At 52.2% G+C, this 22,763-nt stretch overlaps 1 protein-coding gene across 1 annotated transcript in view; it reads left to right on the forward strand.

Moving 5' to 3' along the window:
• Nucleotides 1–22,763, forward strand: part of KIRREL3 (kin of IRRE like 3 (Drosophila)) — a gene marked incomplete at both ends in the record, with an annotated part of 40,875 nt that overhangs the window by 2,974 nt on the left and 15,138 nt on the right. Inside the window, 3 exons of the mRNA XM_009583448.1 lie at nucleotides 18,539–18,687; nucleotides 19,100–19,227; nucleotides 22,016–22,142. Coding sequence (XP_009581743.1) covers nucleotides 18,539–18,687; nucleotides 19,100–19,227; nucleotides 22,016–22,142 — 404 coding nt within the window. The remainder of the gene's footprint in view (nucleotides 1–18,538; nucleotides 18,688–19,099; nucleotides 19,228–22,015; nucleotides 22,143–22,763) is intronic.

A 22,763-nucleotide genomic window follows, 5' to 3' on the forward strand; every position in this document is an offset into this window, starting at 1 on the left:
TTCCCTCATCCTGAGATAGAGATACCAGATCTTGGTCTTCAGCCAACGTTTATTTTTAATATCTCCCAATATGTTTGTCAGCAAACAGCTCTGAACACAAAGGAAAAATATCTAAACAACATAAATCCCCTTTTCTGGGCATAAATCCACAGCCAGCTCCGCAGGGCTATCCCTGCTTCAAATACACGAGCAAGCATTCACCTTGCTTCAATTTGCAAGGGGCGGTAAGTTTTGCATCGGATTTGCACCCCGGGTTTTTCTGGCTGGGAAAAGCAAGCAAGGTCGAACATCTCACCCGAAGGCTTCACCCAAAAATGCTTGGCTGGGAAGCATCCGTGAACCATGCTGCTCCTTAGCAATAAGCCAGTCCTGGGGTTTTAAGGGAAAAGAAGCAAAATTCAACAGAATTTCCCAGGAGACAAAAATCTCCTTCTGCCCCCACCCAAACCCCCCGTAGAGAATATAGCTTTGATGAAATCGAGGCAGCTCCTTTTTCCTTAAGAGGTTTTCTTTGTGCTCTCTTATATAATATATCACATACGTGTAGTTTTTAATGCAAGGAAAACCCGGTTAGAAAGGAGACCTCGGAGCAATCTGCTCCCAGAGCCAGAATGGAAAGTTACAGCCTGTGCCGCATCTTCTCTTCTGGGGGGGATTTAATGACATTTTGTCAAAATTGACAGGTTTCCGCGAAATGTTTGGCCTCGGTGGCATTTTCTAACTGGAGGAAAAGCCACAACCCCTCCACCCTAAAATCTGCTGGCATCTCGTGGTGTTGGAGGCGGGCTGGGGCAGGGGGGGTCCTTCACTGGGGACACGGTTCCTCTGCTCCTTTTCTTAGCTGAGGACACCCGGCAGCTGAAGCTGGAGCTGAAATCCCAATCCTCCTCCCTCGCTGGCAGCAACGATTCCTTGACGAGGAGCATCTTTTTCCCCAGGGGGGTTTGTTCGCCCACGATGTCACCTAGGCTGTCACTCGCTTTTGGAGGTGGGACAGGCCAGTGTCACCAAAAGCAAGCGGGGGGAGTCGGGCAGAGGGCTGGCAGTGAGGCGTGAGTGGGGTTTTTTTGGCATGGGGATGAATTAACCCTAGCAGCAGGGTTTTTGCTCATTTGCATGTTTTCCCTCTCACCATGGAGAGCAATCTCTGCACAGACATATCCTATGGGCTCTATAGGGTCTTGTACCCCATCTGGCCTGGATTTATCCCATCTCTGCCTGGGAGCATGTTCCCTTTGCAGCTAAAAAGCAGCTCAGCCCACCGAAATGCTGCTCCACCACTCCTTGCTGCTGCCGGTGCGGCATCTTCTGCTGGAGAAAGGCTCAAGGGGACCTGGGCTGCTTGGCAGCACCTCCGTGGACGTGTCCCCATCTGCTTTAGTGCCGTGGACGTCGGGCTGAAAGCCCAAAGAGGCTCCCTGGTGTCCCAACGACGGTGGGGGAAAGCTACCCCTTCCTCTCCCCTTGCCTCGAGCCGCTGCCTGCCTCTGCCAGCGCGTTTGCAGGCAGAGCGTCACGTAGCCGCGGTGCCAGGCCGGAGGAGCAGCGGCAGCAAACGGCTCCACCGGGCAGCGAGCGTACGCACAGGCAAATCGCACCGCCTCGTCTTCCTCTAATTCCCACGCGCCTCTGCCTCTCGGTGGACGATGCTGGGATGGGGAGGGGGGAATTTGGGAATTTACTGCCTTGCTTTTGCTGCAAGCAAACGGGCAAGAAAGGGAAAGCGAGAGAGAGTAATTAGCTGTCGCCGTTGTTCTGCCACCTGTGATGGTGGGTAAAATTAATGGAAAGCAACAGAAGTCGGGGCTACGTGAACCGACTCACAACCAGGCCTCTTCTTTGCTCACTTCAGATCTCTCTATTTGCCAATCCACTCTTGGCTTTTGATGTCTGTTGTGTGTCTGTGGGGTGTTTTTTTGCTGTTATTATTTATCACTCGCAGTAAGAAAGAGAATCTTTAAAGTGGCAGAAGAAAATGGGAAAGTTTAATATTGCAAGAGGCAGAGTCCCTCAGCCTTTTGGGCTCCTCCGATGGTGATTATTTTTGCAGAGCGATGGGGAGTTGGTGTACAGGCAGGGCAATACATATCTCACTCTCGCACATTGATACACTGCTCTCACCCCCAAGGCTAGCAGAGACCTTTGCAAATAATGTTATCTTTGCAGTCACGGAGGTGAGGGGACGTTTCGAGCCACCCTCCAGCATCAGCTGCAGTTCTGGGGACCATTGCACTTCCAAAATAAGGCATGGGACTGATGGACAGACAAACAGACATAGACGGAAGGAGAGAGCTATCCCTTCCCAGCTGCTGCAAGGCGTCTGGCTCTGGCGTTGATTACAGCAGCTCTGAACAACATGCACAACTCTCCATAATTGTGTGGGACATCGGAGCTGATGCTGCAGCAGAAGCAGAGGTCAGGAGGGGCTGACCGAAGCATTTCTTTCACAGCCACCCGGGGATGGGTGCTACGCCACTTCTTCCCCATCCTATAGGAGAAGGGGGATTGCATTTTGTGCGGTCCAAGCAAGCTCCACCTGCCCCTGTTGGGCTGAAGCCAAAGGTGCCTCCTGCCCAAGTATCGGTGAGGATCTTCCTTCATCAACCAGCTTGGTGAACCACAGCTGCAGGTCAGGGCTTGAGCCACGCCATCTTCCTGGATCACAGGGTGCCTGGTCAGGCTGTGCCGGAGCTCGGAGCCAGCCCACAGCATCCCTCTGTCCTCAGCCCCACCGTCATCGCCGACGCACCGCATGGCTCGGCTTGCAGCAGGAGCATTCTTTATTTGTTCACTCAGTGGGCTCCTGTCTGTAGAAAAGACCTTCTTGTTTGGTAAACACTGTTTTATCTTTCAACCAACAGCATGCTGTCACTCATCAAATATTAATCCAAACTCAACCGCTTCTTAAAGAGGTTTTCTTTAAAGGCGGTAGGGCTCGAATGCACCTGATGGGAGGCAGTGTCCTCACCTCCCTCTGCCTTTGCGCAGGGGGAAGCAAAAAGATGTGACTTGTTGCTGTTGCAAAGGGGCAACAACAGGGAAGAGATCCAGTGCCGGTCCCGTTCCTCCAGCCTGCTCCACAGGGTCCTGGCTCTGGTTGGGATGCAGGGGGGGCATTTCCCACCCAGCTTCAGGGAGACGTATGGATGAAGAGCCCAAGCACCTTCAGCAGATCTGCTGTCTCCGAGGATCGTACGTCGTGCCCAAGTACAGGTCTGCGAGTATTTTGGCTGCTGGTCGTGGGGGAGAAAGTGGCAGGTTTGTTGGGGTTCAGGTAGATGTGGAAAAATTGCACCTGATATCAAGGTGCTCTGAGAAGAGAAGGAGGAAATAATGATACACATCAGCTGTGCTTTGGCCTGCCTGTCTTACACTGTGCCATCTCAGAGGCATTCGTTCCATGTAGAAGCATTCCCACATTTTATGTTAACAAACCCAGAGGAGAAGTTCAAACTCCACAGAGCATTGCTGCTCTTTTCACTTTGGGTCTCGTCTGCACAGTTCTGGGATCTGCTGGCATCTTACCAGATTTATTCATGAGATGCTTCAGGCTGCCACGGAGAAGTCAAGTTCTCTGAGGGCGCACGCCCCATGTCCTGCTGGAAACAGCACCGCTGAGGCCTGGAAGTTTGCTCAGACACTGGAACCAGCTCCCTCGTGGCTTGGCATTGCTTTGCTACATGGCAAAGAGCCAGGTGATGAGAGTGCCTGCTGCTGGGTGACATTGGGTGGAAGAGAAGCAAAGCCAGGAACATTAGAAAGACTGGGAGAGCCTTTTCAAAGGGATGGGGAACGGAAGAGGGGATGAGCCAGCCCTTGCTTGCCTGGGGTGAATCGTTGCACCTTCACTGCCCCAGTAAACGTGGCTGGCTGGGCCAACTGATTGCTAGAAGCACATCCATCATCAGTCAGTCATGGGCTCCACACATAGACCCAACTTCTCCAAAACAGATCCCCTAGGCAAGAGAGAAGAGACAGCCCCTGCCCTAAGTGTGTGGTTATAGCAGAGGAGGGAGCTCCGAGTGAAGGTCAGCGAGTCATTGGTTTGTGTGCGGTACCCGGGGATTCCCATCCCTAATTCCTCATGCTCATTCCTCAGGGATCAGACCTGTTCGGATGGGGTCCGCCCATGCCCGAGGGCTGCCCCCCCGGATGCGTCCAAAGCAGGATTCAAGTGAAGAGGGTCAACCCCCATCTCCAAGCAGTGAGGACAGCTGGGCTGATAGATGGATGCATCCTATTTCGGCTGACCATGATGATGCCACATGCTTCATCTACAGAGCCGAGGAATTCGGGTCTTAGGGAAGGAAGAGTCTTGGGAATTGGTTCCTGCTGCCAGGACCGTTGAGCAGAAGGAGAAATCTGGGAGCAGATGTCTCTCTTCCAGCTAGCTCTCCATAGCTCCTTCACTTGGTCAGCTGGGCTTCTGGATGTGCACAACATCTTTGTTCCCGGGTGAAAGGCCAGGGGAAGGCATATTTGAAGTTTAACGCTCTTAAAGTCCCTGCCTCTTCCATTTAGCTGCCGCAGAATACGTTCACAGGTCCGTAGGCTGTAAAGGCCAGAAGGGATTATTGGATCCTGGGAAGCTGATGCAGAGATTCAGGGCAATGCATTTCATTGGCAACTTTTGACGGAGAAGTGGCAAATGATCCATTTAATGGGCACGCCTGGCGCTGCCTGCCGCCAAGCCACAGCAGTGGCCGTTTTCCCTGTTCTGGCACTATAAGACCTGAATATATTTTAATATGAAATTCAGATGGCTTTGAAAAATGTCTCGTGGGAGTTGGTGTGTTTGGTATGTTGCTTGCTTTCTTCTGCCCGTTCATGAAAGGCCCGGAATAAAAGTGAACATCCCTCCTGTACCCTGCCTTCCCCAGAGCTTCTGATCACTGAGACCGCTACCTAATTGGCACATTTTTTGTCTCCCCAGCAGTCTCTGCCAAGGAAGGGGGATCTGCAATATTAAGCCATTATTAAATGACAATCACATCACTATTAATATTTAAAAGGGACTGTCAAGGGTTTGAAACACACTGCAGAGCAGCCAGCGACTGCAGACAAGGTGTGAAGTCCATGGGCACGTCCATCAGGCTCAGTGTCATACTCGCAGCTGAAAAATACCCGGACATCTCTGCTGGGGACTGCAAGGGGACCCGGGGCGGCCCCGCACGGTCCTGCAGAGTTTCAGGGATCCCTGCTGACCAGGAGGCTGCGGAGAGACCGGTCCAGGGAGCAGCTCACCAGACGTCTGGTCCAGGCAAGAGGCATCTGAGCATCTTCAAGTGGAACGGTCATTCTGGTTTTGCAGCCATTTCTTGGCATGCTTAGGACCTTCTCCCTCCCAAATCATCCTCCTCCTTCAGTCCAACTTGGGGAAACTGCTCATTTATGTCAACATGCAGGCTCTGGCCCCCCGCGCTCCCGGTTTTTGCTGCCTTCCTCCCATCTGCTCCCTCCTCCTCCAACGGCCGCGGCTGCCGTCTGTCCAGCGGCTGGACGCTGCGAATCCATATGCTGTCCCTCGGCAGGGCTGTCACCTCTCCCGCTGCCTCCCGCAGCCAAACTCGGCAAGGGAAGCAAGAGAAGCTGGAGCGGGGAAGGGGCCCGCAGGCATTTCACAGCAGCAGTGGAATAAATCTGATTTATAGACATAGCAAAATGCAGCTAAAGCGGGAGTTGAAATGAATGCAAAGCACGCAGAGGTCTCAAGTTATCGGCACTGTAACATTTTTCCTGGCTATCTCTGTTTTCCTGCCCAGGTTTGTCTTTGTAGCTTCCTCCCAGACAACTGGACCTTTGCTCTGAAGTGAAAATGAAAGCTGGGGAAAGAAAAAAATAACGGGAAATGAATTCTTCAGATCTCCTTCGTGATGCATCAGCCCCATCTGCCAGCTCCCTCTGACAGGGAGCGGAGTGTGGCTGGGTGGCAGGGGGGGGGGGGAAGACAGGCCTTTAAAAAAAAAAAAAAAAAAAAAACAGACAACAGGACCTTTGCTCTGAAGTGAAAATGAAAGCTGGGGAAAGAAAAAAATAACGGGAAATGAATTCTTCAGATCTCCTTCGTGATGCATCAGCCCCATCTGCCAGCTCCCTCTGACAGGGAGCGGAGTGTGGCTGGGTGGCAGGGGGGGGGGGGAAGACAGGCCTTTAAAAAAAAAAAAAAAAAAAAAAAAAAGGCACAAATATCCCTGCAGCTGGGAAGCGAGGCTGGGCTGCAGGAGGGGCTCCGCCAAGGCACACGGCTCCAGGTGAGACTGGGACGAGGGGGTTGGAAAAGCCTCCCTTCGCTCATGGAGGTGTGAGGACGGGGAGATTTGTCTTCCCGTTCCCTGGCTTGTCAGGGTAATGGGAACAAGCAGGTTGGAGATGTTCGGAGGCAGCTCGAACTAATTAGGAGAGAGCGTAGAGGAGAGAGAGTCTGATGGCTGGAAAAGGAAGAAAAAAAGGGGGGGAAGGAAAGCGCTTTGTACTCTTGAGCACCGCTCCCTGATGCAGAAATGATTAAAGGTACCAAATGAAATGATGGATGAAGCAGCCAGCCCAAACCGCTGTGTCGGATGAAGCCTCTCCAACGGAGGGGGATGGCAGAGGGGGTTTGCTGGCCTGTTTCAGGAGGGCTCACTGAAACATGGGGTGCACCGTGGTTGTGGCCGTCCCCATCCAGCCAGGACCGCCAGCATCCCGTTGGGCAGGAGTTGGCAGCCTCACAAGTCTTCAAGACTTTGCTCGTGCGCTGCGGTTTCCCAAAGTGAACCTGTCTCCCAAGCCTCTCATTTCCAGCAAACTTTGCACCCAAATCTCTGGGTGCTAGCAAAGACCTTATGGTTTGCTACCAAGCAAAGCTGCTACCGCTTCTTTTAAACATCCCTAGGGTTCAGAGAGGTCTGAGGGTTGTGTTTTCTCGTTGGTCACCTCTCCTTCAAGACAGGCTCCTGGCGACTGGGAAGGTGGCTGGGAAGGGAGCATTGTTGGCTCCTCTGACCAGATCTCCTCTCCCTTTGCAAGGAGAGGTGGCAGCTTCTCAAGCCTGATTTAGCAGTCTTTAATCTGAGTTATTCCAAACCACACTTGCCACTTCCTTCATGCGTTCCCGCAGGATGATGGGCTGATTTCACAGAACGAAAAGCCTTAAGCAAATCTTGTCACACAAGAAAATTGATTTTTCAAAACTGACTTTTACAAGATTACTGGCATTTCTTTCCCCTCATCTTTCTTCTATATCGTTCCCTTCCAGTCTCACGAGGTGGCTTCAGATCTAAGGAAATTAGAGATGCTGTGACTAAATTGAAAATGTAAAAAGGGGGAGAAGGAGAGAAAAAAAGACACCCAGCACTCAGCACCTCCTCTCCTGCTGCCTCTGAAGGATATGGACGCGTGTGCTTGTACTTGTGAAGTAGCAGAGATGTCTCCTTCACCTCTCCTACTGCCATAACCTCCCTGCGACGTCAGGAAAAAGCCTGTCGAAGGGTTATGCCAGCATCTCACAGGGAACATCCCCTGCCGGGTGTTCCTTGGTGATCCTAAGCTGGATCACAGGGATTTTTTCTTTCTCTCCCTCAATCCCTCCATTTTATTTTCTCTTTCGGAAGAAAAAGAGAGTTTCTTCCTGCCGCTCGATTCAGAGACATCTCAATGTTTTGTTAAAAAAAAAGAAGAGAGAGGAAGAGTTGCCTTGAAGTCGTTTCAGACAGCTTAAAATATGCTAAGCTTTTGTGTCTCTGCGATATAAATAATGAATCCTCTTACAGCTTCTGAGTTGGGAAAGACATTGATTTAAGAGGCCTTCAGCTCTGTTTGAGGTTTATCTGCTTTCATGCCAGAGGGTAGGAAAAAACAGGGACAAGCAAGGTGTGAATGATGAGGCAGGGGACGCGGGAAGGACCCGGGATGGGGTCGGGGGTTGCATCCACCTCAGCCCTGCAGGTGTTTTGCTAAAGGATTTCACTTCTTGATTCCCTCTTTGCTCCCTTATTGCAGTTTTCAGGGGCTAGAGGGGGGTTTAAATGAAGGACGGAGTTGTTAGCATCTACTTCTCTCCCTGTCACCGTCTCTGCTCCAGTGGTGATTTGGTGATTGCAGTCGGCATCAGTTATTGTTCATTTGACTAATTGCCCAAGCAGCGTCTCTGCTTAAAAAAGCTGTCGGGATGGCTACAAAATGTAGGCCAACGTGCATGGCATGAGCATGAGAAAAGCCAGTGGACGCTGGCGTCCCAAAATAAACCCATTGGGTCCCACTCGCCCCCCAGGAACACGTGTCCTGGTAATTTCCCCAGTACACGAGACTGGTCTTGGACACTGGCAATCAGAGGGCTCATCCTGCCATATGTAGGCTGTTGGCGTGTGGATCTGCTGCTGAGCTTGGGCAAATGTCACGCAGGCTTGCTCAGCTGGGAAGTCAGGCTGGGTTCATCGGGAAAGAGCAAATCTAGGGGAAAGCAAGGGAAAAGTTGGCACAAGCTGAGCTGGGGCAATTTCTGGCAGGAGAGTTCTTTCCTCTGCCAACCTGGATGACTTTGGTAGCCGTGGCGAGGACGTGCCGTGCGTCCTGAGCCACCTCTCCACCTGGCATGAAGTTGTCTTGGCACGCTTGTTTGCGGTAGGCAGCACCTAGCCTTGCAGAGCCCATCCCAGAAAGACCCAAAAGGAATTCTGGTCTCATCCAGATTCAGATCATGGAATAACTCTGTTAACTTCAGGTCTTGAAGTTATCCTTGGGTTTCTGTTCCTATGCAAACTCTCTGGAAGCTGTTGGCAAATATTAAAGCAAAGGAAAAATGCAAGCTGTTGTCTCTGGATTAGAAGGCCATTTGTCTGTAAAGCATCAAGCAATGCTTATTGCTCAGCTCTGCTTTGCTATTGAAGTGTGTAATTAAGGACTTAATGGTTTTTACTTTTGGAGACTTGTCTTTTTTTGAAATGCTGTTTCTTGCTGTCTTATACAGAAGTTGATAGATAATTGCAAAGCTCTTATGGGTCACTCTGTTCTACCAGTGTGCAGCCACTTTTGATTATTTTCTCGTGACATGGCTAAGAACAGTGTCATTACCAGGGTGGTATAAGGGGATTCAAGAGGCTTGGCCAAGAACAGTGACTTGAGCATAAGTTTGGGGATGGATGGATGGTTGGTTGGTTGGACTGATGGACAGATGAATTTCATACTGAAAAGATGAACAGATCTTTTGGTAAACTTGCAACTTTATTCTACTTCACCATATTTGCATTAGCGCAGAGGGAATGCGTTTCTGGATATGTCATTTATTATTCTTCCTTATGAATTGCCAGATCCCCAAGTTACTCACAGTTCAGCCAGCGGGAGCCTACATTGGATTACACAGAAATAGCTGCCCTTGGCATCTTCTGCAAGAAGATGCCCACATAATTAGGACTCAACCCGTCTTCACCTGGGGTGCACACCTCCGGGCACAGTTGCCTCCGTTGATAATCCTAACTTGAATCATTTGATCTAGACACAGTTCAGCCCTGAATAATTAACTGTTCTGGCAGAACCGGCCAAGGGACCTGCCAGAGAAGGAACTGTGCCTCACACCAACCTGAGGACGTGCCAAAATTCAGACAGATAGAGCCTAAAAAGCGAGCCTGAACGACGGGATGGCAACAGCAGCTGTCATGGGGAAGGCAGGGCTTGAGGGGGACTCGGCGAGTTTGCTCGGAGCTGGGGCTGGAAAGTCAGAGGGAGCTGGCTCAGGCTGGTGGGCACCGTGTCCAAAGCAGGGAGCATCGCCTGGCTGTTTGGCACGTCCAAGGTTGGTCACCCTCCTTGAAGAGTTAATATAAAACCTGTCCCGAGGTCTGTCTTCTCTCTCCATGCCAGCGAGAGGTCAACCTGGTGCGTGCTGAAGCCCTCTCGCACTACAGAGATCAAACCACAAAACCCTTGAAAACATCCCGAAATCAAGCCCAGGTCAAAACCTCAGAGGAGCTTTAGGAGTCAGCCAAGAAAGAGAAAACCCTTTGAATAAGCCCCAGCCACCCGACAGCTCTCTGGCCATGCATGAATCCCGTGTGCAGGAAGGCAGGAGCCATTCCTGCCTGCGTGCCCACTATTTCTGCCCTGAAGCCTACGGATTTGGTAGCTTCAGTGATCCAAAACATGCGGTCCCAGCCCAGCACCGGCTCCGAGATCCCCCTGGCAGCAGATTTCTTAGGCTGATGAAGGCCTGGGGTTTTCTGTCTCCATTTACCACTGGTTTTTTTTTTCCCCGCAAACCCCAAAGGAATTGCACGGCGAGGTGTAAAGTCATAAAGGCCACAAGCACGGGTGATGTTTTTTAGGTGAAAAATAAGAGCTGTTGTAGAGGGAAAGGCGTGTTTGAACGCTTTCGCAGCACAGATTCACTTCGCGCTAAGCAGGAGGATAAACACGGCGGAGAATTAGCTCTTCGACATGCCAGCATCCATAAATCTGGCTAAAGAAATTCTGCTACGGGGGTGGAGTGGGGTAGGAAGACCCCAGAAAGGACTAATCCCGTTAAACGATTTGAGGAAACACAAACCACGTGATGAAATTGGATTACCCGATCCGCGCGAGAAATAATAGTTAAGCTATTAGTCATGTCTATTGTGTGGCCGGATAAGTCAAGATGATGTAGGCAGGAGAAATGAAATGCAGCATCGCTGCCGAAGGGGTAAAATCCCCCCGGGAGAAGTGACAACTCCAAACTCATCCAGGACCAGGGGTGACTCACATCCCCAGTATTTCCCCAGGATAAGCAGTTTTGGCAGCTGGCTTTTGTCGTAGCCTGCTTCTTCGGACCCATCTGAGTGGTTTTAAACTTTCTCTGCACCTAGAAAAATCAGGAATTTAACGTTAGTCTTTAACTTGGAAAAAAAAGTACGATTTTCGTATGATCCCGTGGCCCTGGGGTTGAGGGGAGAGGAATTATTGCAAAAGAGAGTGAAAAGGGCAGGGAAAGAAAAGCATCCGTCATGGCAAGAGAAGCACCAAAAGAGGGATTAATGGGGCCGGGATCAGTGCACAGCCCTCTCGTGTGAGGGGGTGGAGGAGGAGGGGGGATTTTAAACAGCGGGATTAAAAGACCGCCAGATCTAAAGCGTCTGCATTTTGTTTTGATCTGTCAAGAAAACAGCTCGATTTGCAGAAGGAATCACCCAGCCAGTGAAGTTTTGCGCTTTTCTTTTGAAATAGTAATAGCTTTTCCATCAGCAGCGTCTCCGGTTTCCTTCCAGAGGGGATGAGCATCCCTTACCGGCCCCTCGTGCCAGGGGGGAGCTGGGGGGGGCACGATGGGGTGCGCTTCGGCCCCCACCTCCCTGCTGCAAAAGCCAGTGTCCGTAATCCTCTACGATCTGCGCCGCAGTGCTGCGAATATCAGCGACCAGCGGGATGCACGTGCACCGGGCAGGTATTATTTCTCGCCGTCCCCCGGCCAAGCCGCCCCGGGGGTCCGTGGCCGTCCTGCATCTCTGGCAGGCACAGAGGTCCCGCGGCACGCTCCCAGTTGGATCTTCTGCAGCTCCAGCTGCGAACCCCGGTCGTGCCCGGTCCTGGGGCTGCGGTGCGTAGCGTTACACCATTGATTATCTGCACGGCTCATCAGCCGGCTTTAACTATTTACAACGGTTGATCAGTCAAGTCATTGACAAGTTAACAGCTTTGTTTACTTCTTCCCCTCTGCTTCTGTGGCCAATTTGTTATGATCACTGTGCTATTTTGATTGTTTTCTCACCAAAATGAACCGTGGCTTGTACAGGCTGTGCCGGCGACACGGCTCTAATTGTACCATCTAGGAGAGAGAAACCTTCTCACCTTGGTTTCTCCAGGCTCCCGTGCCGTGGGCAGCACAGAACTGGCCCTGGGGTGTTCCTGCCCATCTCTGCTCCCGTACCCCGACGCTCTCCGGAGAGCTGAACTCCAGTTGCACATCTTCAGGCGTGATTTGGGGAGCTCTAAGTAGCCCCTCACTGATTTTTTCCCACCCATGGGACCTGCTGATGGCAAGGAGGAGATGCAAAACCCGTGCACCGCAGTTTGATGAGCAATCAGGCTCATCGCCGGCCTCCTGGCTTGGCAGGAGGGGGAACGCCGCAGCTGAGATGAGATGGGAAATCAAGCCAGAGGTTTCTTCTGCGCCGCGAGGTGTTATTATTATCATCAAAACCCCAGAGTGTTTAAAAACAATCAAACCCCAGTAGCGGCAACTGGTGTATCGCAGCGAGCGCAATCATGTCCTTGTCTGGGATTCAGGTCTGAACTCTTGAAATTCGGGAGAAAGTTGCAATCTTTCTTACTGTTTATTTGTTTCTGAAGAAAAGCCACATGGGAAAAAAAAATAGGCAGGGGGAGATGAGGAAGGCTGGCACCTCTGCTCCGAGGTGCAGCATCTCCACCGTTAGGACCTGGAGTTCACTTCACGGTGGAGCCGAGATGCCGGCGTCGGGGATGGAGAGGTTTGGGAAGAGTCTGTCGCCGCAGCAGCCGTGCATGGATGGAGGTTTGTCAGGATGGGAGCTGGAGGCTTGGAAGCCTTTCCTTGAGTATGGTGGGTACCATCGTCTTTGCTCCCCCAGCCCGAGTGCTCGAGGACCGGCCAGCCATCAGCAAGGATGCTCAGCGCTTTGCTCGGGGCTCTGCCCTCCTGAACTTGATTAAAGCCCAAGCTGGAAGGCCCAGCCTTGTAATTTAGATGGCGGAGAGATTACCTGTCGCCTGCGCCGGCTGATAAATGAACCCGCTGCATCGACACGGAGGGAGGACGGCAGACGTGCGGTTGAGGAACCGCGCGGGGCCCACACGTCTTCATTAGGGAGGGAGCAGGCAGGAGAAGAGGAATAACCCCATAGATCACCATTATGGAAATTTACTCTTAATAAAGAAATAATTTGCGCAATGCATCATGCCGGAGCCGTGCAGGGGGGTAGCGTGACACTGCTCGGGCCCTGTTGCTCCCTCTATCATTTCTCACAAGACTGTCACTCACGGGAGATGCTCTGCAAACGTGGAGCTGCCAGCACGAGCCATCCGCTGTCCTTGCCCGGCATCCGAGGGATGCCAGCACATCGTCCATGAAATACCATCCTTCTCCATCAGCTCCTCCCCGTGGGGGATGCCGGGGTTACGGGGGCAGCGGAGGGATGCGGGGTTGTGCTCGCAGCATCCCGCTGGCAGCTGTCACGCGTGGGGACGGCTCTCGTCTGAGGATGAGAGGGGACTGCCACATTACGGCACTAGGAATTGAAGGTACTGCTGGCAATAAAGCAACAAAACCCATTCTCTGAGCAATCTGTAGCAATTAATAGCCATTCCCAGGAATGAAATGTTAATTAATTCATTCCCTGAGCCATGCATTTATTCAAGGTATTTGTGGGTGTTCTTGGTACTTTTATGAAGCAATTAAAATGCATCCAAGAAAATATTTATCTATTTTAAGTCATTCTTAGTAAACTCAATTTATATGGCAAGCAACTGCTTTATTTTGCATTGTTAATTAAAAATTATGATACACTCCACTTCCCTGGGTTACACGCCATCAGAGCAGCCGATCTGCCGGGAGGTCTGGTTCAAGGAGCGCGCGTGCTGTTGGCAACTGCAAAAAACCTCCTTAGCAAGGATCCACGTAGCCTGCAGCATGGATTTAAGTAGTGCTTGATGGGGCGTTATAGATTTCAGAGAGCCCTAGCATCCCTGTGCTGAGGGCTGGGTGCTAGCGATGCCCTCTGGTTGTTCATCTGCTGCTGGGAGGTGCTGGGGAGAGCCTATAAAGAAGAGTATGTACGAGTCCTACAGCCTTCCCAGGGCTGTAAAGTAAATAGCTTGTTTGTTGAAGAATTACAAGTCCTTGTACCACAGACAGAGGAATTTATTTGTTACGGTGAGCTTGGGCAGCGCTCAGGCAGATGAAGTGCTCGCTAGCGATGCTCCTCTGTGTACCGACGCTCTACAGGGCACGGCATGCTCTTGTTGTGAACGTGAACGCGGTTTGCTCTTCATGGGCTCCAAGAGCCCGGCCAGAAATGGGGTCCTCAAGGGGAAGTGGTGGAGCTGCTGGGTTTTTACCCCTTGTGTAGAAGAAGACTAAGCTGAGCATCTTCCGCTGTGACCCTGGGAGGAAGCACAAGCTCTTCATCCCGGCTTTCGGCAGGTTTCCTTCGGAAACCAGAGCAGGTCGGTGAAACACTGATGTATGAAAAGCGAAAGAAAGCCACGGCATTGCTTGTGAGCTAACATATCCCAACCTGTCCTTTCTTATTTGCTTGCAGGCACTCTTAGCTGGGAAGCAATCGATGGAGTCCGAAAAATGCTATTTCCCTGGAGAATGTCTCCTTAGAAAAGTGCCCCCCTCCCTCTGATCTTAAATGTTAAAAGGACACTTATCTTAAGTGTTAAAAGGACCCAGTACAGGGGTTTTTTTTTATTATTCTTTAATCACTGTTTTTTCATTGCTGTCTGTAATAACTCCTTTGAAGCTTGGATCGAAATATCTGTTTCCTGGTTGAAATTTGTTTTCCTCCATCACCCGGGCTGACTCAATTTCCAGAAGATGCTGAATCGGGAGGCACTGGGCACTCCCTCCAGAGAGGCCAGAGAAAAACAAACGCAGGTTAGAAATATGGGGAAGGAAATAACAAAAAGAAACTCAGCCTGGAGGGGAAGAAATGCCCATCTGGGGAAACAGGCTGAGATGGGGCTTGGTGAAGAGAAAGGAAGACAAGAAAATGTGCAAAGCCCGGGGGGATGAGGGACAGCCGCAGATAGGATGCCGGGTCTGCGTTGGCCGTACGACATGGGATAGTGGGGAGAAGTGGTGAATTTGGAGCTGGCTCCTCAAAAGGTGCCTGTTGGTGGTAGAGAGCGGGTAGTGAAGGCATCTCACGGTGATGCTGCCACTGTCACCCCATGGAGACCACCCGAGAAGCACAGGGAGGCTGGGTTGCGGCTCATGGTATCCCCTCTGCCATGCCAACCTTGGAGTCCTTCCCTGCGGCGTGGCGAGCCCAAGAAAATCATGGGAAGAGGTTCTCTGGGCAGGATCCCCAAGGGCAGACCCTCGCCCCTCTCCTGGGGCAGGCTCAGCACGGGGGGGACACGAGGATGCTGCGCTCCCCCCGCACGGACCTGTCCCTACAGCCCCTGCAATATGGTTGGGCTTAGGAAGAAAACCAGCAGCAAAAAAAATGACAGGCGAGTTAGCGGCTAAGTCATACGAGGAGAGACTAAAGGAGGTAAATTTAGATAGTCTAGGAGAAGACCCCGGGCGACAGGTTTGCAATCTATAAATAGCTTCAAGGTAACGATATAAATGAAAGAAGCCCCTGCTCTCAAGGGTGGTAGGACAAGGAGTGCTGGCTGGGAGCCAGGCTCGATGTAATAAGGCTGGTGAGACATTAGGAAGAAATCATGAAGAGCCAAAGCGGTGGAGGCGGTGGATGGGGCTGCTGGAGCATCCTCCGCATCTTCTCGGCTCCGTTTTATTCAGATTCTATTTATAAATCATTACTGAAAGGTTAATAGGTGAGTAAGACATGTTATGGGCTTGTTAAGAACATGAGTAACTTGCCTTCTAGCTGTCCACGAGCACATCAAGGGAAGCTTTACAGGAGGGTTATCAGCTGTCGTTATTAAAAACCAGTTCGACATTATAAAAGATCTATACTGCTTGTTCAGCCACATTGATTTAGCAGTGTTAAGCCTTGGAAAACTGGAGCAAGAACCTTGATCTCTGCTGAAGCATGAAAAATTGCTGTTTGTGACACATCTCCGTGCTCGGGAAATCCAGTTTTGCGGAAGAGATCGGTTTTGAACAAATACATAAAGCACCGTGCCACGGTTGTTTGTGTGTGTTTTTCCAAGCTGCTGCAAAGTCAAACAACTCTTGGAAACCTTGCCCTCCGTTTTTGCTTTCTTTGGCAACATTCAAGAGGATCTCACCTGAAGTCTGCCCGGCTCGAACCCACCTCCGGACACTTTGTCTGGTTTCCAAGCCCCGGTGCCCTCCGTGTCCCTGCTGGGAGGAGGATCTGCAGGCAGGCTGCGAGGACATGACCCAGGGAACTCAAAAGTCACTTTTATCCTCATCTTGAAACCTCCTTCTTGTCCTTTGCAGAAGGTGGTTTTGTGCAAAATAACAAGGAACGTGCCAGGCACAAGAGAAGCGCTGGATTCCCCCGCGGGGTGGGTGCCACACTCGGCCCGTCCCGTTGACTGCAAGGACATGGCTTTATGTACCTAGTGCCTCCCTTGAGCACCTGAGTAGCAGAACAAGACCCTTCAGAGGCTGCAAATCTGCTTGGGGCTGGGAGCCTCTACGGGGACAAAGTTGTAAAGGTGCTTAACGGGGCAGAACTCCTCCTGACAAAAAGCACGGGGTATTTCCATGTTCTCCAGCTGACGTTTCCCTGCCCCTCTAGCTTTCTACCTTCCTTCCTACCTGCTTTCTTTCATCAGGTGTTGCTGAGGTGTGGCTTTTTGACTAGCGAACCAAACAGGAGGAAGCAAGGACGCGTCTCTTCTCCACCCCACAACCTGCGCAAAGCTTCAGGGACGAGATATCAGAGCTCTGGCAGATCCTCTCCTGCCGCAGCCCGGGGACGAGGAGCATCCCCAAGGGACAAGCTGCTGCCGCAGCGCTGGCAGATGCTCTCTGCGATGGGCAGCGTCGTTCCTGCGGCAGGGAGGCAGATCCCATCAGGAGGCAGGGAAGCGTGATGCTGAGATCAGCCTTGCTGGCTGACCTCTTGCAAGCCCCTTGGCTTGGGTTGCAGTTCCCTCTGGAAGGAGAAAGGCATCACCAGAGCATCATTGACCATTCAAAGCTTTGGAGCAGCACCTGGAAGGTGTCGCTTGTGCTGGTTTTTCCACACAAGGAACCTCCCTCATTAAGACATGAAACGCAGCCCTAGAAATAAAAGCGGCATCTCCTGATTAATTATTGAAGGGGGAGTCCGGGGAGGAAGGGAGGGCAGGGAAGCTGAAGTGGCCAGTCAGCATCTGTTAGAGGCGCAAAGATAAATGAAATGAGAGGGCAGATAAGTGCATACAAATCAGCTCACATCTGTACCGCTAATACATCTCTTTCGAAACGCTTGTGTCATCAGATGGTGGGTGAAGCCTTGCAGGTCAGCTGTCCTGATTCACTTAGGTTCACGTTAGCAGGCGCCGGGGGAATTTGCTCTAGCAGCACTGTCAGAGCGTTTTCCAGCCTGCCGTGGACCGGCATTTCCCTCTCGCTCCAGCCCCGCAGAGGCACTTGGGGAAGCCGTCCGCGCCTCCAACCCTCTGTACGAGTTCACTGTAGCTCCAGTCGTCTTTGGTTGCCTTTGGGGCAGCGCGAGTCTGGCATTAAAGCAAGGAGAACCCGTAGCAGAGCGGTGGGGACGAGCAGAGGAGAGCAGTGAAAGCAAGAGCAGGAGACCCGTAGGAGGACCATGAGCAGATTCTGTTCGCCTTGAAGGGGAGAGCTTTCCCAAAACCACCCCACCGACCCTGCGTGGGAAGCAGCCTCCACGGTTCGTCTCTCCGGAGCCTGATGGGGCAAGTCCAGCTCCCAGTGCCTGCATCTTTCCCCAACCCAAACAACCCAACCCACCCAGCGCAACCAGAGCAGGGCAGCCCCAAGACAACAGGGGCAGAGATTCCTCAGGGAAATCCTCTTCCCTCTAATTTGATTTGGGAGGATTTGGGAGGATTTGGGAGGATCAGATGTTTTTTTTTGCCCCCGGGCTGCTGCTTGCGCTTTCTTTCCCTTCCCCCAAAGAGCGGCTGGAGTTTCACGCCGCCTGACAGCATCTCCTGTCTTTCCCACCCGCTCCAGAGTGGCAGGTTGCCAGATGGTGCCCCATTAGGTCACGTTTGCTCATTGTTTGGCAAACAGCGGCTTAATTCAAGTGCTGAGTTGACAGCTTGTTCTCCAAGACAATTTGCAAGTTGCAGTGTTGCAAATGCCAGCTTGGCTTTTCAGGGTAATGTTATTTCAGCTGCCTTAAAGGGATAAAGTTCTCTTTGATTGGGGGGAAAAAAAAAAAAAGGAGAAAAGGGTGAAAGTGGGGGGAAGCTGAAAAGGTTTTTAGAGGTTTTGATGTGGAAGGACCAGCAGTGTCGGTGGGCAAGCGTTCGGAAAGGGACTGCGCGCCTGGCACTGTGGTTCCCCATCAGCGGAGACTCTCCATGTCCCATCCCTGCTATCACTGAGGTCTTCCACCCATGCCCCCCAATCCTAAGGAATGAGGTGTATTTCCAGTGAAACAGGCTTTCACAGGGAAACAGCAATTTTGGTTTATTGTGGAAAGGTTTCAGTAGGGATATACGTCCACATCACTTCGATGTCTCCTCTCCAAAACCTGCGGTTATAATCCCTACATCGCTGGGGAAGCGGACGGTGCTGAGGACAAGTGCACGTCCCTCCTAAAGTCAAGGGCAGCAGCAGGCACCCGATGGCGTGCTGCTCCCCCAGCACCATGACCTGCGTGCTGGGTGAGCGGGTCTCCAACCATTGCACACCTGTAAATGGCAAGCAACGCAAAACAGCACCACGACGATGCTCTTTCTTCTTCAACAGGTGGGCGAAAAAAGGCCAGGTTATAAAGGAAGCATCCGGTGACTTCTACGAAACCATCGTGGACCACACCTTCTTCTTTGAGCCCGTCTCCTGCGAGGTCACCAACGCGCTGGGCAGCACAAACATCAGCAGGACCGTGGACGTCTACTGTAAGTAGTCCGTCAGCTTGAGACTGGCTTCCCAGGACTAAGCAGGGCCAGCAGAGCTGCTGAAAATTAACGGGAAGGGGACACGGCTAGATCTGACTTGCCCAGGGTGACCAGGACTTGCTGGGCTCTCTTGCAGCTCAGACTTTGTAAATGTTCTGGTGGTGGGACCCATGATTTCCTCCTGCTTTATGAGCACGCAGCTCATGGTGGTGGTCCTTGGGGAGCTGGTCATTCTGGGGTTGCACCAGGCACCTGTCTCAGGCTCTTCTTTATTTGGGGGTCTTCTGTGGCTGTGACCCATAGGTCCATCAAGACCTACCACTGCTTCTTCTGACACGGTGACCTCTTTGGTTTGAGGGTTTCTCATTGACACAGCCCATCACTGGGAGTAACTCCGGTCTCCTCTGTGCAGTTGGGCCCAGGATGGCGACAGAACCGCAGTCCCTCCTCGTTGACCTGGGCTCGGACGCGGTCTTCAACTGTGCCTGGACTGGGAACCCATCTCTCACCATCGTCTGGATGAAGCGAGGCTCAGGCGTGGTAAGAATCGCTGCCGGGGCGGTGGGGAATGGCACGTTCAGGGCATGAGGTGCTGCGTGATGCTCCCCATGGAGCAAAGACCATACCTATGGGCTGGGAGCTCCTGCCTGGATAAATGCTGGACCTACCGGGTTCCTCCAAATGCAGGGGACAAGGTGGCATTGCAGAGCAGTGGTTCCCAGGCTGCAGGTCTGCAAGGCTGCCGTGAGTGTCCCCAGTTAGTCCGGAGAAGTGCATTAAGCAGTAAAGGCTTTATTGCCTTTGTAATGAAAGCGTGTGTGAATCCACCAGGCGTTTGGATGGCAGGCTGGAAAGTCAGGCCTGGAGTCCTGTTTGGGAGAGGCAAAAGGAAAACCAGGCTGCTGAAAATCAGTGCCATCGCTGCCGCAGAGGAATCGAGGCAGCGGGTCGTCTGACCCTGCCCCATCGAGTCCTAGCAGAGCCACCTTCCAGAGCGCGCGCAGCTCTCGCCCGCAGGACACGTTTGCAAAGGAGTCCTAATTGAAGGAGAATTGATTCCCACGATGATGGGCGTAAGGGTTAAACATCACTTAACCTCTCGCTGACGGGTAGCGCTTCTGCAAATCACCTACGGGTGGTCCTTTCTGGGACGGTCCTTTCTGGCCTCCAGACCTGTGAGCTCACGTCCTAATGTGTTCACCCCAGCTCCGCTGTGGGCTGGAGCCTGCTCAAGTCGGGGGGAGACTGGAGCTGGCCCAGCAGACTTCTCCACGTCTCTTTTGTCCCGAAAAGAGTTTTGCAAATATTAATCGCAGCTCAGTCAGCCCAGGGAGGCACGAGGTACTCTGATCCCCTCGTTACAGACAGGAGGGCTGAGCAAAGCCACGTTCAGAAGCAAAAGGAGAGCTGAGACGTGAAACTCGTCCAGAAGGTGCACGCGGGTTTTGTTTGAAACGCATCTTTCAGCTTCGTCTGGGCGAAGGAAACAAGAAGTCGATGAGGCAACGCTGACTTACGCAGCCCAAGGCGAGGTATTATCAGAGAGTTGGACTCACACGGGAGTGAGACGAAGGGGCTGAGTCGCTCTCCTCACCTCCACTCCCCAGGCACAGACCAAGGAGGGGAGCGGACATTGAGGCATTAACTGCTGGGGTATTTTTTCCAAACCGTAATGACCACGGTGAAGGCCATCTCCTGGGAAGTAATTAGAGACTTGGGAGAGCTGATGGCTCGAATCAGCTAAGGAATCCCAGTGGGTCAATAATCCCTGGGTGGTTTCCCATCCCGCAGCGACGGTTGTTGTTTCTCTGGATTATTATCATCACAGGCAACGCTCTCGCACCGTAGACTGCTATTTCGTTTTCTCAAAGCCGCTGGAGTGTGCAGGGCAGCTGAAAGGAGCCATGCGCAGCGAGGACGAGGGCTTCCTGACCACGCGTCGGGGCTTGCCTTCGTTAACCAGCGGCACGCAGGCAGAGCAGCCTTCTCCCTTTTTATTTGGCTCCCTCTAGCTGACTCGTGCTGGCTTGGGGCATCTCAGGGCTCAGGACAAGACCCGCCGGCTGGTTTAACCCAGCAGAGATGCTTGTGCTGTTCAGCCTCCATCTTCCCAGAGGGATGCTGGCAGGGGATGCTGCTTTGTAAAGCCCATCAGCGCCCGGCCGTCACGGTGGGTTGGGGGATCAGGGCTGGTTTTTTCCCAAAGCCAGGTTGGGCTCCCACAAGAGATTGCCTTCTTTCCTCCTACTTTCCCAGAAGGAAACAAATCAGAGACCAAAGAGAGGGTGAGGCCAAGTAAGCACAGGCGTTTGCGTGGATATCTTTGTAATCGATGCTAAAACAGTGGGTTTAAAAGGGATCTGAAACTCAGTGTCTCTGCCTCATGCCACGTCAGGGCTGAGACCCCCATCTTCTTGCTACAGCGAGACCCAAATCCATGTCCAACCACCGCTCAGGGCTTTGCAGGAGGACTAATTCCCAGAGGCATCAGCTGTGGGAGCAGCAACCAGGAGAACCAGGGGCTCAGCGAGCAAGCGGGTGCTGGAAGGAGGAGAGGTGATGGGCTGGCCCCAGCCTGCAAAGCCCCGGGGGAGAGAGGCAAGGGCAGCCGGGAGGAATTAGCCCCCAGGCACACGTTTCCAGCACAGAAACGCATTGTTCCGAAAGCCGCTATTTTTTTTTTAGACCGGCCACGTTTTTTTAAATACCACCAGTGCTGGGATTCTGCTGACAGCCTCAGCCAGATCCCTCTGCTTCAGCAATTTTCAAGCTTTAATAAAGCTGCTAATTGCACTGCCGGGGCAGGAGGGCAGCCACCTTGCAGCCGGTCTATAGGGAGGGCTTGCCAAAAGCAGCTGAGATTTCCCCGGCTGTCCAGACCCGGTTCCCAGGGGGCTGCCAGCTCTCCAAGTTGGTCTCCCATCACTTCTGGGTTTGAAATTCCCAAGTCAATCCTGGCAGCCTCCCCCGTACTTGCGAATATGGAAATGCAAGTGTGGAGTGCGGTTCTCTCGAAGGCTTTTCTGCTCCGGGTTACAAGGCAGTTGTGTCACTGCAGCCACCAAAATTTTTCTCTTGTATCTTGAATTTCTTGCAAAACTGGAGTTTTTCAAAATTCAAATGAATAGGAACAGGACTTATATTTCCCCCGCAAAACTGGGTCATTTCTTTATTCCTTGGTCAACAGCAAGAAGTGGTATTTTCATGCCATGTAAGACTTTGGGCTCATCCACTTCATTTTCTCCAGGCAATTCTGGAGCCCATAACACACATCTCACGTTCAACTTTGCATCGCCCCCCCTGAAAGCCACCCCCTCCTCTCTTCCAGGTCCTGAGCAACGAGAACAAGCTGACCCTGAAGTCTGTCCGCCAGGAAGACGCTGGGAAATACGTGTGCCGAGCCGTGGTCCCGCGGGTCGGCGCGGGAGAACGGGAGGTGACGCTCACCGTCAACGGTACCTCTTGCTTTCCTATTGCTATTCCATCCTGCCGTCTCATTGCTTTCTTCCTGTTGCTCTGACAGCTCGCGTTGCCGAATTATCCCCTCGGATATTTGCTTACAGAGCAAATCCCACCCACGGCTGGATCCTGCCCTGCAAGCAATACGAACAATTAGGGTTTTGCATTCATTTACCTGGAGATGCATGGGTTAAAGCAAAAAAACCCAACGTTATCTAAGACCCGCTTCGTACCTTATTATCAACAGGGGTTTATTGAGTAGCTGGGAGCTGGTGTCTTTAAATCTTTAATAGATTTATCTTGCAAAACCCTCGCAAGGTCGGAGAGCACTGTTGTCTCTGTTGTACAGCCGGAGAGCTGGGAATTGAGCCTGGATCCGACACTGGCAGCCTAATCACTCTCTCCGAGCCCACGTGAGGATACCTGTGAGAGGCAGCAGTGCTGTATAGCTCCTCCACGCTGCTCAGAGCTCACCCAGCACGGCGTCAGGATGTGGCCCGGACCCTCACCCATGCCTGGGAGCTGGGAAGCACTCCAAAGCCCTGGAGTTTAACGATGACCTGGCCAGGACCCTGCAGCAGCCGATAATGAATTTCAGCCTAAATATGGAAGGGGAA

The sequence above is a fragment of the Fulmarus glacialis genome, unplaced genomic scaffold (genome assembly GCF_000690835.1).
Source record: "Fulmarus glacialis isolate BGI_N327 unplaced genomic scaffold, ASM69083v1 scaffold17330, whole genome shotgun sequence".
Lineage (NCBI taxonomy): Eukaryota > Metazoa > Chordata > Aves > Procellariiformes > Procellariidae > Fulmarus > Fulmarus glacialis.